Source organism: Hevea brasiliensis, chromosome 4 (assembly GCF_030052815.1).
Source record: "Hevea brasiliensis isolate MT/VB/25A 57/8 chromosome 4, ASM3005281v1, whole genome shotgun sequence".
Classification (NCBI taxonomy): Eukaryota; Viridiplantae; Streptophyta; class Magnoliopsida; order Malpighiales; family Euphorbiaceae; genus Hevea; species Hevea brasiliensis.
Genome location: NC_079496.1, coordinates 109,912,035 through 109,930,007, shown reverse-complemented (window position 1 = coordinate 109,930,007; position 17,973 = coordinate 109,912,035). Strand labels below are relative to the sequence as shown.

The 17,973-nt window shown below is 32.7% G+C and overlaps 2 protein-coding genes across 6 annotated transcripts; one reads left to right on the top strand and one right to left on the bottom strand.

The window, feature by feature from the left end:
• Positions 1 to 2,556: 2,556 nt before the first annotated feature.
• Positions 2,557 to 5,660, top strand: LOC110654727 (retrovirus-related Pol polyprotein from transposon TNT 1-94). Of its 4 annotated transcripts, none has more exons than XM_058145872.1 (3): positions 2,557 to 2,744; positions 3,532 to 4,333; positions 5,319 to 5,660. In XM_058145872.1, exons 1-2 carry the CDS (start codon positions 2,717 to 2,719, stop codon positions 4,311 to 4,313), a joined length of 810 nt encoding a protein of 269 aa, XP_058001855.1. In that variant the 5' UTR covers positions 2,557 to 2,716; the 3' UTR covers positions 4,314 to 4,333; positions 5,319 to 5,660. The 4 variants fall into 4 exon arrangements, with proteins under 4 accessions (XP_058001855.1, XP_021666509.2, XP_021666510.2 ...); XM_021810817.2 differs by lacking the exon at positions 5,319 to 5,660 and adding an exon at positions 4,531 to 4,886; XM_021810818.2 differs by lacking the exon at positions 5,319 to 5,660 and adding an exon at positions 4,521 to 4,886.
• Positions 5,661 to 5,853: 193 nt separating this feature from the next.
• Positions 5,854 to 8,609, bottom strand: LOC110654706 (uncharacterized). Of its 2 annotated transcripts, none has more exons than XM_058145871.1 (5): positions 8,212 to 8,609; positions 7,106 to 8,027; positions 6,886 to 6,981; positions 6,586 to 6,722; positions 5,854 to 6,037 (listed from the first exon to the last, which is right to left on the bottom strand). In XM_058145871.1, exons 1-5 carry the CDS (start codon positions 8,424 to 8,426, stop codon positions 5,869 to 5,871), a joined length of 1,539 nt encoding a protein of 512 aa, XP_058001854.1. In that variant the 5' UTR covers positions 8,427 to 8,609; the 3' UTR covers positions 5,854 to 5,868. The 2 variants fall into 2 exon arrangements, with proteins under 2 accessions (XP_058001854.1, XP_058001853.1); XM_058145870.1 differs by lacking the exon at positions 5,854 to 6,037 and adding an exon at positions 6,199 to 6,483 and having other exon boundaries at positions 8,212 to 8,602.
• Between the last annotated feature and the right edge of the window lie 9,364 nt (positions 8,610 to 17,973).

Genomic DNA, 17,973 nt, shown 5'->3' with positions numbered 1-17,973 from the left:
ATATTCCTATTTAGTGTAGGATTTAATTTAGTGTAAGTAGGTCTATATTCCTATCTATGTTCCTAATTAAGTTAAGTAATTATAAGAGATTTGCCTACATAAACATGTAATCTTTTATTTTATATAGTAATGAAAATAAAAATATAGCCCTTTGAGTTCTTTCTCTTCTCTTACATTTTTTTTTTCTCTTTTTCCTTTTAATTCTTAAATCTTAACATAGAGTGCAACCTTGAGAGTTGCTTTGTGTTGTGGTGCTTTATGTTATTGGTGGGGGTATTTTTGAATTTGTCTTTGTGAGCTATTACAGGGTTGTTAATGGTTTTAACGAGAATCTAATAAAGGAAAGATATTGAAATTGATGAGATTCCATTTCGAGGGGAGGTGTTATGAAAAATAGAGTAAATTTTAGATATTTATATTTAATAATTTTTTATATTCATATTTAATGTAAGATTTATATTCCTTATTTAGATGGGATTTTTATTTGTAATTAAGTAGAGTAATTATAGGATATTTGTACATATAAATATGTAATACTTTATTTTATATTGCAATGAGAATAAAGATGTAATCTTTTGAATTCTTTTCGTTCCCTTCCATTCTTTTCTATTTTATTAATAAATCTTAACACGATATCATATCGATCTTGGCAAATTTGTTGTGTATTTTGATACCATGCTAAATTTAAGAATTAGAAGAAAAAAAAATGGAGGAGAAGAGAGAAATTAAAAGACTATATTTTTATTCTCATTACTATATAAAATAAAAAAATATATATATTTATATATATAAATCTCCTATAATTAGTCCCACTTAATTAGAATTATAAATTGTACCTAATTAGGGAACTTAAATCCTACATTAAATTGGAATATATAAAATCTACTAAATAGTAATATTTAAAATCCACATTTAGTAGATTCACCAAAATTTTTAATTTTGTTTTGGAGTAAATTTTACAGGCCGTTTATAAATTTGGCTGAGACTCTTTAAATTATGTCTAATCATTGTATTAGTCTTTAAAGTATTTTGGGATTTAATTAAGTCATTCAGTTTTTAAAAAAATCAAATATGTCTTTCAAATTTTTAAAATAAATCAAATAAGCCTTTAGCAAAATATAAACCATTTAACTTCTGAAAATAAATAAAAGAATGAAATATAATTTATCTCTAATATAAATCTAATCAAGATTATGAATGAAGATTTTCTAGTATAGGAGATTTTCATTAGCAATCTTGTATATTTAATTTGTAACATCTCAACATGTATCTGTATCTGTTGCATTCTGAAGTAAATTCACGAGTTATTTTTTACTGAATGATTTAAGAAGTTTCTCAATGGTTTATAATCTTCATTACGGTTTATATAAGGAGGTGTTAAGGTGGATTTTAGAAAATTGTATAGATATTTATTTTGTTTAGTAGAGATAAGGGTAAAATAATAATAATAATAATAATAATAATTAATAGATAAATAATTATCAACAAAACAACTTCTAAAAAATGGTTGATAAAAGTAACAGAAGGAGTATTTTATTATAAAATATTATAAATTGATGGATTAAATTATAAAATGAGAAAATTATTATTTAGTCAATATATTTTAATGAAATTAACTATTTGATTCTTGTATTTAGAAAAATATATTATTTAGTCATTCAATTTTGCTTCCGTTAAATTATTTACAATATTCATCAATTTTTTCATTAGTCATGTCAATAATACTATTTAATCTCTATATTTAATCCTTATAATTTGATTTCCTTAATTATTTAGTCTCATAATTATTTTTTTTATATCTAAACTATCATAATTTTCTCTCACTTATTTCTTTTTTCCTATATTTTTTCTCCTTTATACCCACACTTTTCTCCCTCTCATTCTCTCTTTGTTTTTCACTTTTTGATAAAAAATGGTACAAATTGTTTATAAAAAGTTAATCAATTTTCCTAAATTTTTAAGTAACAAAGAAAATAATTAGTAGAGAAAATATAAAAATGATATCCAAGAAATTAAATAAAAATACTTGAACAATTTAAAAAAAAAATATAAATTCAGATTTAAACATGATATAGCAAAATTTTAATTTTTATCAAACAATATGTTCTCAAAATATTATATTTTTTAGAATAAATAGATCAACTAATTAGTTTCACTAAAATATAGGGTATAAATAATAATATTTTTTAAAATACAGGAATCAACTAATTAATTTTCTTAAAATAGAGAGATTATATAATAATTTTTTTATTATTGACCGATAAAAATTTTGATGAATAAACTAAATAGATTAAATAATAAATTTTTTAAAATATAAAAATTAAATAAATAATTTTATTAAAATATAAAAATTAAATAATAATTTTTTACCATAAAAAATTGGTGATTGCATTATGATGAATTTGTTTGATATTCCTCTTTGGGATAGGTGTTGTATTTATTATGGAAAAAATAATTTCTTAAATATATTAATTAAAATTTAATTTTAAATTATATTAAATAAATTTAATAATAAAAACTTTAAAATAATTTCTTTTAAAAAAAAATTGCTTGAACCACGGCCATGCTATGCGGATCGTATCCTTGTAGAAGACGCATTTGTTCGAGGGCGCGACACCATTACACCCCGACATGGCTTCGACCTCTTGTGCAGAGTAAACGAAAACCCACAAGACAGACTTGCAACGAAGCTGCATGCTTATAACGTTACCATCAAATGATGGGTGATTCAGTTGCTGAAGAAGGTATATTAAGCTGATTTTGCTTGATTACTTTCAATCTATTAACCTGATTTTTCTTAATTTCTTTCAATCTATTATGTACCTGTGAACAGTATTTTAAGAAATTGTTATTTTGTTCTCTCTGTGGATATATGCTGGGTGCTGGTTGATCCTCCTTAGATACTAATTAGTGATTGAATTTTGAATGAAATCGTTGGTCCTTTTCTTCCTTTAATTTAAGGGTAATTGGATTTTAATTAGCAACAACCAAAAGATTGCTGATTTTGTTCTGTTCTGTCTTTTAACATGGTAGGCTTAATTTTATTCATTCATCATCCCCAACTTTTAGGTTGTTTATATCATAAAAAATTCAAACTTCAATTTAATACCACCAAAATTACAGATTCTGTTGGGTACTCAGGGCCAGAAACTAATCTTGATAATCCTACACAATAAAAAATATTTGTCTTTACCCTATAATTATTTTTTATTGTGTCCACTCCACCTAGACATACCCAGATCAGTCTCTGGCTAGAGTATTCAATGGAATTTGGCTGGTACTTTGGATGGTATTAAATTAAAATTTGAGTATTGTTGTGATACAAAATGAAGTTAAGGACTGTGATAAAACAACCTTAAAGTTGAGGGACGGTGGTTAAATTAAGCCTAACATGGTATTGTAGATAGTTTGCGGTGTTGAATGCCCTTTGAAAATGATTTTCCTTAGTATAATTCAATACCCTTTAATGATCTATACTTATTGGTGCGGTTATTGTTTGTGAGCTTTTGCACTTCAATTTGTTCTTTGCAGTGAAGAAATCGCATGAAATGTTTGCGGCTTCTACAATGGAGCGTTTAGATAATCTAAATTATGACAGTTGGATTAGTTGGAAAATTAACATCCAATTAATCCTCAGTTTACATGATTTGGACTTAGCTCTTAGGGAAGACAAACCTGCTGAGCCTATGGATACAAGCTCAGCTGAAGAAAAGGCGAAATATGCCAAATGGGAGTCGAGTAATTACTTAAGCCTTTTGCTTATGAAGCTCAATATGGCTGATCACATTTATTCATTTTTGTCATATACAACTAAATCTGACAATGCTAAACAAATTTTTGCTGCACTGAAAGACATGATAATGAATGATGAAAGGATTCGTGCCCCTTCCATGTTAAAGGAGTTAGTGACAATGAAGTATGATGGCCAAGGTGATGTTTGCCAACACCTTAACAAAATGGCTGGTCTTGCTAGTCGATTGCGAGATGTGGATGTTGTTCTTCCTGAATTTTTGATTAATCAACTAGCCCTTGATTCTCTCCCTTCACAGTTTGGTCCTGTTCGAATGGCATATATTATGCCAACGGAGAAATGGGGATTGAATGAACTTATAAGTAGATGCAGAGACCATGAGAAATTAATTTCTGTGCCTGGTAAAAGAGGGAGGACAGAAGAAAATGGGAATGGGAGTGGCAATGGGAAGGATAGTAATTATCAGCAAGGAAATGGAGCAAAGAAAAGGAGGAATGTTAAATGTTTTTCTTGTGGGAAGAAGGGGCACTTGGCTAAGAATTGTAGGCAAGCCTCCAATTGAATTATGGGCTTAGAATGAAGGTAATTTTCTGAACATTATTTATTATTATTTTTTTCAAGTAGTACTTTCTAAATACGTTTCCTTAACTGCCCAAGGCAAAACAAATGACATGATAGAATGAATAAAGTTAAAATTGCATTTTATTTGAAGGGTTGGACTTGATCTGAATAAAATGTCACTGATTATTTCTTTCGCTTTCGTATTGAGGATTATCAAGTGTTTTGGACATCAAAAGAAGGGGAAGTTCACTGTATTATCATGTAAGGCTAGTACTAAGCATCAAAATTCAATGTATTGCTGCTTAGTTTCTACCTTGTTCCATCTTCTATAATGGGATTTATAAGTTGATAATTTTGTGATGAGTTTTGACTTGAGTCTGCCCATTATTGAATAGTTTCATGAAATTTCAAGTGGAAGATCATGTTACTCAACTTGATCCCATGCTCTGAAATTTGTCATTAGGGGGATGTATGATATGTATATAAAGGGTAAATTACAAGTTGGTCTTTGAGATTTATCAAATTTCATAATTTAATCCTTTTATTTTCAATTTAAAATAATTTAGGCTTTGAAGTTTTGCTCTGCCAATAAATTGTTCATTCCATTCAAATTGCAGTTAACTCTATTTTCATTGAAACAATTAAGTCCTAAGACTTTGTTTTATTAACAAATTAGTTTTTCTTATTTAAATTTTATATTTAAATAGTTAATAAGTTTTATATCAAAATATATTTTGTGATTGTGTAGTAAAGTGAGAGGGAGAGGTGAAGAAAGGATGTAAGGGTAATTTGTGTATTTAAATTTTATTTTTAAGTAATTTTTGGTATTGGATAATGGTAAATTGGAAGATATTTGGATAAAAAGCTATTCTATGTAGCAGGCAAAGACACTGAGCTTGGTTTTCATATTCAAGTGGAGCCGTTACTGAATGCACTTGATGTCATATTTGGCTAACATATGTTAATTCACTCATTTACTAATTAATAACTGTCTTTCTTCCTCTAGTTATTTTGGTGTGTCTACTCTCTCAGCAATGCTTAGAAGAACCTATTATTCACAACAAGTGCAAGAAATCATAGAATTAGACGTGTTAGTTCTTGAGCATTAACTACATAAATTTGCTAAGCGGAGGAAATCATAGAGTCGAAAGGTTGACATTGGTAACAATATTTTCAACTAAGAAGATGCATTTGTAAGGTTTGCAACTGAAGAAGGGGTCAGTCCAGAGGTAAACCGCAGTATTGGATGTATACATTTGTTAAGAAAGTGAGATCATTTGAGTCCATGGAACAAAACTTGTGTAGAACTTGCGTGCAATTCAGATATCAAAGCCCTTTTTTTGTTTGACTCGAGTTGAATTACAGTTGTACTCACGCATTTAAACTTAAATCAATTTGTCAGACAAATTGTTGTGCATGTGGACCAGGATATCTTCTTCTTCTTAATACCCTGCCACGATGAATTCTGTGGATCATGATTTCTTAACAGAGAGAACTCAAGTGTCTCGAAAAAAAAAAAAAAAAAAACCAGACCACTTCTTGCAATATATAGAGAATTACTGTGTCTTCTCTTCCTCCAGATCACCATTCAAATTCCCATCGCCTGGATGCACTGATCTATCATCTAGTGAGCCTCCAATATCCTTCGACAAACCCATGGGTTGGATGAGCACAAGAGTGTCCTCCTTGTCAAATTCTTCTCCAGCATCCTCTGAGTATGCATAACTGTCAAGCAAATATGTACAACATAAGCTTTTGCAAGGAAACAACAATAGAAGACCATACTTACCAATTTAGGCTTTGATTTTTCGCTAATGCTTTGTTAATGGCCAAAGTTATACTCAAAAGACTGGATACATGCAATGTCAAAATTCACCATTGGCATTGTCCAAAAAAAGCGAACTATTTTATTGCCAACATTCCTTGTTGCTGTCAATTACAGGGTCACTTTCCCATGCCATGTTTATGTTATTGTCCATGCGGTTTGAAGATCTTCGTATCAGGTTTTGTATGACAAATAGTATTTCATTTCCTTAACCTATTGATCATGTTATCCACAAAAGGGTATAATTAATTCCTGTTAATCTGATCTGGAGTTGTGTGTCTGGAGACTTTTCATGGTGTCCTAAGCTATTTCAGCTGTCCTTTGAGGTTACATTGTGCCTGTCATCCTAAATTTATGATGTGTTCTAGTATTGCATTGAAGGTTTACTCATGAACTACTAATAATTTGAGAGCAAATAGGAAAACAGAATGAAGTTGAGGAACTTTACCGCATAGAGTTCTGGGAGGGAGCCCAAAGAGCACTTATAAGACAAAGGAGAGAGAATGATAGAACTTGCCAGAATGCAGGGATAATCCAAGCTTCTTCCCACTTTTCATTGTAGACGTCAGTTGATTTGAAGTAAACCTTCACCAACAGATCTTAAATTACAAACCTCATTATTCTAGGAGATAATCAGATATAACAAAAACAAAAAGTGATAAATCAAAGCCAAATGATAAGAATCAAAGGTAGTATTTAAGTAAATAATAGAATAGTAAAGAAAGTAAATCAATATGAATCTTATTACCTCATAGCAGATCCAACCCACAGAGAAAATAACAGCAACAGCCAATGCATTTGTAAATTTTCTGTAAATGTCTAATTTTGCTGCCATCCTTCTTGCCTGTTATAACATAAATCATGTCAATGCTGTAACCATCATTCAGGATTAGTTAACATTTTTATGTAAATTATCGCTTCTATTGAAGATCGCACGCCTAATTTGGTCTTTTATGATCAAATTGTACCTGAAGTTTATTTAGTGTTTTAGATAGGGAAGTAAATGTCCAAATAATGAAGAAGGCATCTAAGAATGCAACAGGAAACACCGCGAACAATCTTCCCTTTCGTGAAATATCATTGATGGCCCCGACGTTCTCCACAATTTCAAGCACCTCAGAAGCCATGAAAAATGTACCCCCAAGTAAAATCACCTTTGATGTCAGACCACCCAATGTTGGCCTCACAACACCATAGCCCATAGAAACCATTAGGATGATGAGACGTGCAACTGTCTGTTTAATGGTGCCAAAGGTGACTGCCCATACAGTAATTCTAGTTTTTCTAATCCCTGTGTCATTGAACCCAGCATAGTCAAAGTACCATAGTGTCATTTCAAACATTCCCAAGGCAATGACTAGAGTAATGCAATTTTGCAATGGAAGAACTTCTCTCCAGAATCTCGAGTACTGAGAAAACCAGAAGAATCCAAGTAACACAAAAGCAAGAGACATGAACAGATAGAACTTCATAAGTGGAGCCATCCTTCCAGGTAAATATCCAGTAGGATTCTTCCATATGGTTTTCCCCTCTATGATCAAGCCCTCGAGATTTGGATCGCAGTGGATAAAATACAGATTATACATCCCTGTTCTTGTAATTTGTATAGTTTTCACAGGTAACTTGGCAACAAGTTCATCATCCCTATTGAATGAAACACCAAAAACTCGAGGCCAATCTGGGTTTTTGGAGGATGGACGGTGAATCACTTCCCCTTGCTTACAGACCCCTAGTTTTGCAAGATCTGCAGTGCAGCAAACTGCTCTTTGGCCCCCATATGCTGAGCCACCAATTGCTTCTCGATCTTCAACTTCAAAAACAATGGCTTGAACTAACTCGGAGCTGGACTTAGGAGCTTCCTTGGGCTTCCGGAATGTAATATTTTCAAATCTGATTAGGAAACACTTGCATAAACTCAGCCAAAAGCAAAACTACGGCACGTAACGTATTAACAATCAACAAAGTCTCACGTACTAATAAGTTCATCGTGAACTGGTGAGTAGAGCAGATATGAGAAGAAACAAAGATGAAAAGAAAAGAAACATGCAGATAAAGCAGATGGGTAGTAAGTTACTGTATAAAGGAGGCACCGGCAGTGGCAGAGTCGTTCTGGGTAGGAGACGAGGAGTACAGCCCCTCACTACCACCATGCACCAAAAAAGCATTTCCCTTGCTAATGAATGTGTCTGCATTGTACTGGTGAACAGAACCATAGACGAAGCGTAGCCACATTATTAAAGAGTGCAAGAATATAAAAAAGGCTGACGTAGAGCCAATCGGCGATGCCATTTCTGACAACACTTCGAGAGAAAGGAAGAAAATGTGGTCGAAATGGTGAGATAGAGAGAGACAGAAGGGTGTGGGTTTTGGATCTGCTGGTGTAACAGGTGGCAAATGGAGAGAATTTGTCAGAGAAAGTTGCGTAAAGTGGCAAATGTAGCAGCGTAAAACGAGCAAGGACACAAGACTCGTGCCTTGGCGGTGAGAGAGACGATGGAAATTTGGTAATTGAAAAAGAAACGTTGCTCTTCTCCTTGAAAATAAATAAAATGACGTGGCCGGATGCCGGAGCCGGAGGACGGGAGGAGGGTGGTTTTGGACTGGTCTATGATTTTTATTGAGCCCATTAGAATTAGATCCATCATCAATTGAAGATTTGGACTGGTCCGATTTGTTCAAATCGCGGACTTCGCTAGGGGAATTGTGGAAGGGGTGGAATTAGACGGAAGAGGTGGGACTTTTTATGTTAGAACTAGGGGTGGTAATTCGAGTTGGTGGGTCATATTCGTATTGTGTCAACATACAACACGAACATAATTAAGATTGACACGAACACAGCATGATTAATAAATCGTGTCAAAAATTTAAATACGGATACGATTGTTCTGTTAGACGGGTTACATGACACGATACGATTAATATTAAATTGTATTAGGTGTATTTAATACTATATAATTTATTTAACACGAAATGAAGTTTCAACATAATTTAATATGACTTAACCCATTTAACACGTTTATATAAGTGGTGGATTCATGGGTTACAGTGGTTCAATGGGTTATTGGTCACAGGTCCGTGTTAAGTCGGATTAGCGGGTTAACCTGTTACACAATACGATTATATCAATATTATAAATAGGTCGACATGAATTCGACATCAACACGAATAAGTATAACTTAAATTCTATATTTTCGTACCGTATTTGCATCGTGATCAATTGTCGTGACTAAAATTACTACTCCTAGTTAGAATAAGTATAAAGAAACACTATCTAGCAAATTTATTAAATTTAATTTAAACATTTTTTAAATAATCTCCACTTAATATATTTAAAGAAGTATTTTTCTCACCTTAAACTGCTCTCACTTAGAAACATTATCTAGCTCTTTTATCATACACCATATTGACTTAAGCATTATAGTCTATTTGACAATACCTTCATCTAGGGGTGTAAAAAGAAATGACTAAATTGAAAAACCCGATCAACCTGAATGAATACCAAAATTAGTGATTTTAAATATTTAAATATTAATTATAGTCTAAAAATAATTATAAATTTAATTTTTTGTTTGGATTTCGGTAAAAATTGAATTATAAAATTTTAAAAAGTATTAAAAGAAATAAAAATTATAAAAATTAAATTCAACTCGTTTAATATGAAAATTATATATATATATAATTTTATAATTTAATTTATTAATTTTAATTTGAATACTGTCAAAATCGATTTTATCAATTTAATTTGACAAAATATAATAAGCACATTTAAACCGACCCATGTATAGTCCTCCCTTCACATCTACCTCCTTATTGTCTCCATTTTACCGAGAAACTACCTTCATAGGAGAGTAATGCACTTTTCTTTAAAAAAAAAAAAAAGAAAAAAAAGAAAAATTTTTATGAGTTAACAAGGTTGCAAATTTTGAAATAGAAGCCTCGGTCCACGCTCCTTGTCTTCTTGTTATTTCTTTTGGGCACGTCGAGGCTTGCAGCGTTAGAATGGCACTACTTTATTGGTTTGAGGAAGTTGACGGCTCCTATTTTCATTGACCATCTCCCAAGATCCTTCCCTTTTCCACCACACCCTCTTAATTCTTTCGGTGGTCACTTAAATAATTTTTCTTTACATATATATGCAAGAACTAGTCCCCTATGGAGGCCGCTGACATTCATATGATAGTGTTTTATGCATAACGCATGGTACTTGGTTGATGAGGGAAACCCCGAGGGACAAAAAGAACTTGTTAGCTTCTCACCAACCTGCAGCAAACTATACAAAATTAGTATATAAATATTGCAGTTTGCTGCTACAAATGCCAGTTTCCTTTACTATCTCGTCTGTCACATCTACTTCTAAATTTGCTGTCCACCCAATCATGCACTGAAGGAAAATTTGAGCCATATCTCTGCACAAGATTCAAACCCATGAATTCAAATTTTAATTAAGATCTTACTGTGTCAAATGATCATTAAATTGCTCGTCTTCTAGTGCAAGATCTTGCAGGCACTACCCCTGCTCATATATAGATGCATGGTTGGCATTGTGCAAGATGTTGCAGGCACTTAAAGAAATGGCCCACCACTTACAGAAAAAAGGATGAAAAATAATTAGTCATAGTGGTCATTTGGTGGTGGACTAATGGAAGATTGCATTTCATTCTAATGCTCAACTTCTGGTGAAGTCTTCTTCATTATTTCTTGTTTTCTAATCCATCTCTAGCTAGCTAATTATATATCTTCACCCACCAACATCAAATCACGTACGTGTTAATTAAACTCAATAGAACTTTACATATTAATGTAAAGTTTTTACCTTTGAGATGGGTTTTCACTCTTTAATTATTGGGATATTATAAACATAAATATAAAGAAAATAGATTGAGAAACTAGTTCACAGGAGAAAGATTATCGAAGCCAGATTCTCCAAGTGCTTATAAAGAAAAAGTTAGATTATCTAAATATTTGAAACATAAAATTTAAAAGACTGAATATTTATATAATTATTCAATATTATAAAAGTTTAGTGTCTTAAAAATATGAGGCGACAGTACTTATAACAACACAAGTGATGATGTTAAGAAAGAACATTTAGGGTTAGGGGTGTTTTCCTGTAGTGTAAACATTTTTCTTTTTAGAGAAGAAAAATAAGGGGTTTTGGATAGATACTGTATTAAAGTCAACTGTTTGATGGCTTAGCTGGTGTAGTTGCTAGATGCTATATACAGTTGGGAATCACCATTATCATGGAACCCATTTAATAATTCTAATCAACTTTGGGTGGTCAATAGCGTCACCGAAAAGGACTCATCCGTGACTGAACCAACAGAAACCATGTTCAATTACCTCCATGTCCATCTACCTTTCTCAAATTACATTTCCGACATTCCCTCTCTATGCAGTTTGAAAGAATTAAAAAAATTTACTATTTAGTCCTTAAATTTTTTTCACTATTAACACTCGAATCCCTATATTATAGAAATTAAATTATTTAATCATTCGCTTTTAATTTCATCACACACTTAGGTAATTCAATCCATTTTGCCGTTAGTATGGTAAGATAAGTTTCTAAATTTTTTCTTTAATTTTATAATTATTTATAATTTTATTCCTTAATTTTATTTCTTCATCTCTCTGAAGAAATAGAGAGAGAATATAGAGATGTCAATAAATAAGATACCCATCAAATTACTCTAATTAAGTTCGAATTTGATTAATATTTTTAAAATTCAAATCCGCCTCAAACCTTATTAAAATTTATTTTTAAATATCCTAACTTATCTCAAACCTCATTAAAATTACTTAAAAAATATATGAATATGTTTAATTTTATATATTTTAATTAATAATCTATATAGAAAATTATTTTTTATTAATAATTTACATTTTAAAATTTTAATCATTTTATAAAATATTTAAATTCTATTTTATTTAAAATAAAAATATAAAATATCTAAATATTATTATAAAAAAATATATTTTATATGTAATTAAGTATTTATATATATAAATTCAGATAACATATATCTAACATGGAAAATCCGAATCCAACCCTATCATGAACCAATTTCTGGGCCGGACTAACACTGGGACTTGGGTTAGCATAAGGCCCCTAAAACTCATAATAAGCCTAACTATTTCTAATCCATTCATAAAACCTACTAAGGTAGTCCAATTCAAGAAAATAGACGAACAGAGTCCGATCATAAATTAGACTATTCAACGGGGAGTATTAACTTACCCGACCTGTAAACAAATAATATCAATAATATAGGGAGTTCAGCTCACTTTCACAATTCTCAAATCACATATATCAATACTTGGGAGCTCAGCTCCCTCCATCATCAATAATAAACATCTCATACATCCATATAATCTCACATAATTAATTTTACAACTCCAGAACTAAATTATTATAACTCAAATAAAAAAATAACTATTAGTCCATACGAAGTTCTAAATTTAAATAAAAGACAATAAATGTCAATCAAAATATTTTTTGCTTAAACCTGCGGGAAAAGAAAGTAGGTTAATCTCAAATAAAGTTGCCTATCATCTAAGGAAAAATAGTTAAACAGGGGTGAGCATTTGACTCAGAGAATAAGATACTGATTTTAAATATAATTTCTATAACTATCTAAAATAAATACATTCCTATGTATGAAATGCAACATGTTCACATAGTTTAGAACAATTCAACCAATATTCGCATAAAAGATAATTTGGAACACGCATGCACCCATGTGTCACATCAATACATGTATGAAAGTTGACTCCTTATACTGCTCTCTTAATTAAATGCCTGTCAGCGAGGTCAACTCAAGCCAAACTTTCGCTTAATAATCCAAGGGCAGAGGCTAGCGAGATCAACTTAAAATCGTACTCACCCTGACTTATCCATATATAAGGATTGGGTCCCAGTGAGTCAAGTTTTAGCCGCGACTATCTGTCCTACCCATATCCATATCTACACTATACTCACACCAACACACACACACACATAGCTCAAAGTTATCTTAAGGTGACATCCACCAACAAATTCAATAGCATATGTAGCAAAGGGGTGTGCCTAGCATTTAACTAATTATATACATACATATAAGTGAATGCATGAGCATGCCTTGAATATAAATTAATAATACTGAAATTATAAATAAAATCAATATCAAACTCATAGATTATCCAAGTGTTACTGGGGTGGCTGAGAAGAAGAGGAAGGCTGACTCGAATTGTAACACCCCTCACCCGACTACAGTGTAGCCGAGCAAGGCGTGCTACATTCGGTGCCGGAGCACCCTATCTTATCTTACTTTATTCCTTTAATAATTTGATCTTGTTATATTTTAATATCAATTATTTTTCTACAGAGAAACCAGCGGAGTTTCCCCTACTTTATTATCAGTTGACGTATTTCACTATTCACCTGCTTGAAATTTTCAATAATATTTTACAATAAAAATATCATTCATGCTCATCATATTCATCTCACATTCAATTCTTGTAATTCACATACTCATTTGTACAAATCTATTCATACTCAATTCATATGTAAACATTCTCGAATTACATAAGCAAAATTTACAAATTTCCTTAATTTACATCATTTACAAAATAATTATATAATTTCATAATTTACATGATCTACAAATTAATTACAGTTCCATAATCTATATTTTAACATACAATTCATAGTTTACATTACAAATAATAACTAATTATAATATACAAAATACATAATATGATCTATATGGGCCCTATCTACATGCATTGTTGAGCAGGTGACAACCTTGAATACTCTGTATAACAGAACTCCAAAATATCTGTTTGGTATTCACTGGGCTTTAACTTCAGTATCTGCGCGAGGAAACAAATTCATTGCGCTAAGCATTGCTGCTTAGTGGTACAATAATATAACAAGAAATCATGTATACAAATAAAAAATAATTGGAGCATATTTTCTGTACTCAAGAATTGTCCTGGGTTCATATGAAATTTGTCATACAGTATATTTTTCATCATTTATGTTGCTCTCTAGAATCTCTTCTGTCATAAGTTTACAATAATCATTTATATAATGTACAAATAAATCTAAATATTTAGTTTATGTTTATATTATTATAGAGGATGCATTTCTAATAATTACTTACGTTATGCTTATTTTGCTAGTTTTTCATTTACTCTCTTAATATTTTCTATGTGTTGTGGATCATTCCGTAATAATTAAATTCTTAATATTAGTTTAATACCTTTCGGATTTTTCTCACTGATTTATTTAGTTTTTAATATTTTTAACTTATTTCAATTTTTTTTTCCCAGGTAACCTATGACAGGCTGACTAAACTGGATAACGGGTCGTTGGCACTAGACACTGCGGTGCCTCAGGCCGTCATACCATGGGACACAGAACGTCAACCACGTATGCAATCAGTATGGCTAAAAAGCTATGATAATACATAATCGGGCATAAAAAGCCATGAATATTGGCATTAAGTCATGAATACAGGCATAAAGCCTTTCGCAGTACTGCTAAAATAATACCCTATTGGCATGTCAAACTATCTATTCTGACACACATATCTAGGCAATACAAGGGCACATAATATAATTAAATATTAATATATTGTGTTTTATGACTTCATTATTTCATAATAATTTTCAATTATAATGTATACATTTATTTGATCATATATATGATCACAATTCACATCAATTATCCTTTTATATCACTGTACTCAAAGTACTTTTTCTTTCTACAATAATGAGAACTAATGTCACGACCCAACCTATGGGCCGGACCGGCACTAGGACCTGGGCCAGCCTAAAGCCCCCGAGGCCCGTAGTAAGCCTTAACTATTCATTAACCCAACTCTAAGGCCCATTGGGCCCAAATTCAAGAAAACAAACGGACAGAGTCCGGCCATAAAATGGACTTTCCAACGGGGAGTTTTCGACTCACCCGACCTGTAAACACAATAAACCATCCATTGGGGAGCTCAGCTCACCCTCCACATACTCATCAACATAATAATAAATGGGAGCTCAGCTCCCTCATCTAATCCATCAAAACAGACTTAAAATATTAAGTTTACAGGTCCAACATGAATATAATATTACAGACCAAATTCAAATAATTACTGCTAACACATGCGGAAATTCTAGAAGTAAATAAAATTACACAAATATCGATAAACAACCTGCGAAGTATAAAAGCAGGTTAACCCAGAATAAATATCCTCCTGTGGCCTGTAAAAATTTTTGAACAGGAGTGAGCGTTCGACTCAGAGAGTAAAATATCAATCTTAACTATAATCTCTATAACTATCTGAACTAATGCACCCTGTAGAGTGAAATGCAACATAAACAACATTTTCACATCATAGCATCAAATAGGTAATTTGGAGCACTCACACACCCTGTAGTATCAATCATAACATATGGGAGCTGATCCCCTATACAGCTCTCTTAAATCCAACCTGGTGCCAGCGAATTACTCAAGCTCGGACTTCCACTTAATAACCAAATCGAGGGTCCCAGCGAATTACTCAAGCCGTGACTACCCCTCGAAGGAACGGGTCCCAGCGAATTACTCAAGCCGTGACTACCCCGTCCTATCCATAGTCCACACCACATCACACGCACGCCAACGCACGCACACTGCTCCAAATTACCACAACAACATCCATGGCACATCAACAGTTATGAATGCAACATAAATCGTGCCTAGAGTTTAACTAAATAAATATATGCATATAAGTGATGCATGGGCATGCTGAACATATAATAATATTAAAATTACAATTAAAATTAATATTTTACTCACAGACTTGACGACAAATTACTGTGGCGGGCGGAGGAAGAAAGGCATCGGCTCACACGACAATTATATTACAATTATTTAATACAATCGACTCAATACAAACAAAGAAAAGACCAATTACGTCCTAAGTCGTGCGAAAATCCGTGAGTCTCCCTATACCTAGGACCTACCCAACTGCAAAAGGGCTAAAAAGCACTTCTATATTCACAATCCATATATCAACAGTTCAATCATATCACACAGCCCCTCTGGGCCCATCAAATCAATCATCCATCTGTCATAAAATTTCAATTTAGTCCTTATTATTGATCATTTTTGCAACAACTGCCCAAACAAGCTCTAAAAATTATAAAACTTTGCCGCGGTCCTTAGCAATATTACTAAGCTATTGCAAAAGAATCGTAATTTTCTAAGCTACCACGAATATTTTATGGATTTTTAATCCTATTTAAGCACTAGAAAATTACGAAAAACAAGGTTGGGTTTACCTTTGCGATTCCGACTTGAGCAGCGCTCGGGACGTCTGACAATGGGGGGCTAGCCAAAACCTCGGCCCAATTCGGAGACTTTTCGTGCAGTGCATGCGGCCCGAAATTTGCGTACAGATCAATCGAATTTCCGCGAATCGAGGATACCTACACGAAGCCCATAACACGGGGGTTAGTACATAATTTTTTCAGAATTTTCTAAGCTCATTAAATGCTCGAAAATACACTGCGAAGTTCCGTGGGACCCATCGAAAAACGGTGTCGGAAAAATTTGAAATTTATGTCGTTGCGAAGCTCTCGACGAATGGAGCGTGCTGGTGGCCTCGGTTTTCTCGTGGGATTCACGGTTTTTGAGAAATCTAGCCCAAAAGTCGAAATGGGCTAAAATCTTCCCGAGCAAAAATCGGACAATCCGCTCGATGGATTTCGGCGTTCTTGGTGTCTATGGAAAGCTCTCGCCGAGTAGATGATTTTGGACATAAGACCCAGTCCAATTGGTGGCCGGATTGGCCGGATTTGGCCGTGGAAGTCGGCGGCGCGAGGAATCGCGCGTTTCCGGCCGTTTTAGCGGTGCCGGTTGGGGGGCCGGGAGGCGGAGAGGGAGGACGCAGGGAGGCGGTGGCGGCAGGAGGGGAGGAGAGAGAAAAGAGAGAGAAGGGGAGAGGGACGCGCGCGCGGGGAAAGAAAAAGGAAGAAGGAAAAGGGCCGGTCCGATTCGACCAGTCCGATCCGGTCGGCGATTCGATTCGAGATACAAAATTTTGAATTTTTACTCGCCTCGGGACCAAAACGAGGTCCAAAATTCGAAAAAATTCCATAAAACTCAGAAAAATACGTAGACTCCAAATATATTTTTAGTTTTGCCACGTGGTCTTTAAATTAATTTTTAAAAATCATCAAAGTTTATATTTTCGGAAAATCGAACCCGATTTTTAAAATCCGAAAAATCTCAAAAAAATTCCTAAAATTCAAATAAAATTAAAATACCAAAAATACTCATAAATAATAAAATTTTGGGGTGTTACAACTAATGTCTCATTCATACATTAATATGGTTCATTTATTCATTCATTATGTTATTCATATTGATTATAATTCAAAACAATGGTTCACATGTACCATTGTATTCAAAACATTTTTCCTTTCTCATTTATACATTTTATGAATTCTATTTGTGATGGGCATATAAACCCTAACGACCTATTCACATCAATTAAGTGACTTACTTTTCATGTTTCAAGCAATCCATGAACATTTCATGAATTTCAAATTTATGGCCTTAATTTCCCTTTAACAATATAGTTCTTACACTTTGTGTCTTTATATTACTATTCACATTAGTATTCACTCAAATTGTTGACTTTTTAATACATAATAAATTTATTGAACCTAAATTCACCAAGATACCACATTTTGCATTCTAAAGTTGTTGGTATTGGTTGCCAATACCATTTCAAAGCGTAGTGTTAGTTATTCACAATTTTCAGATTTCTAACACTAAGTTTACTATTCCATTGGTTATTTGTACAGTAGA

Coding starts and splice junctions, on each gene's coding strand:
- LOC110654727 (XM_058145872.1), top strand. CDS start 2,717: ATGATGGGTGATTCAGTTGCTGAAGAAG. Junction 2,745..3,531: donor TGATTCAGTTGCTGAAGAAG/GTATATTAAGCT, acceptor TGTTCTTTGCAG/TGAAGAAATCGCATGAAATG.
- LOC110654706 (XM_058145871.1), bottom strand. CDS start 8,426: ATGGCATCGCCGATTGGCTCTACGTCAGCCTTTTTTATATTCTTGCAC. Junction 8,028..8,211: donor GCCGGTGCCTCCTTTATACA/GTAACTTACTAC, acceptor TTTCCTAATCAG/ATTTGAAAATATTACATTCC. Junction 6,038..6,585: donor CCCTCCCAGAACTCTATGCG/GTAAAGTTCCTC, acceptor TTTGCTTGACAG/TTATGCATACTCAGAGGATG.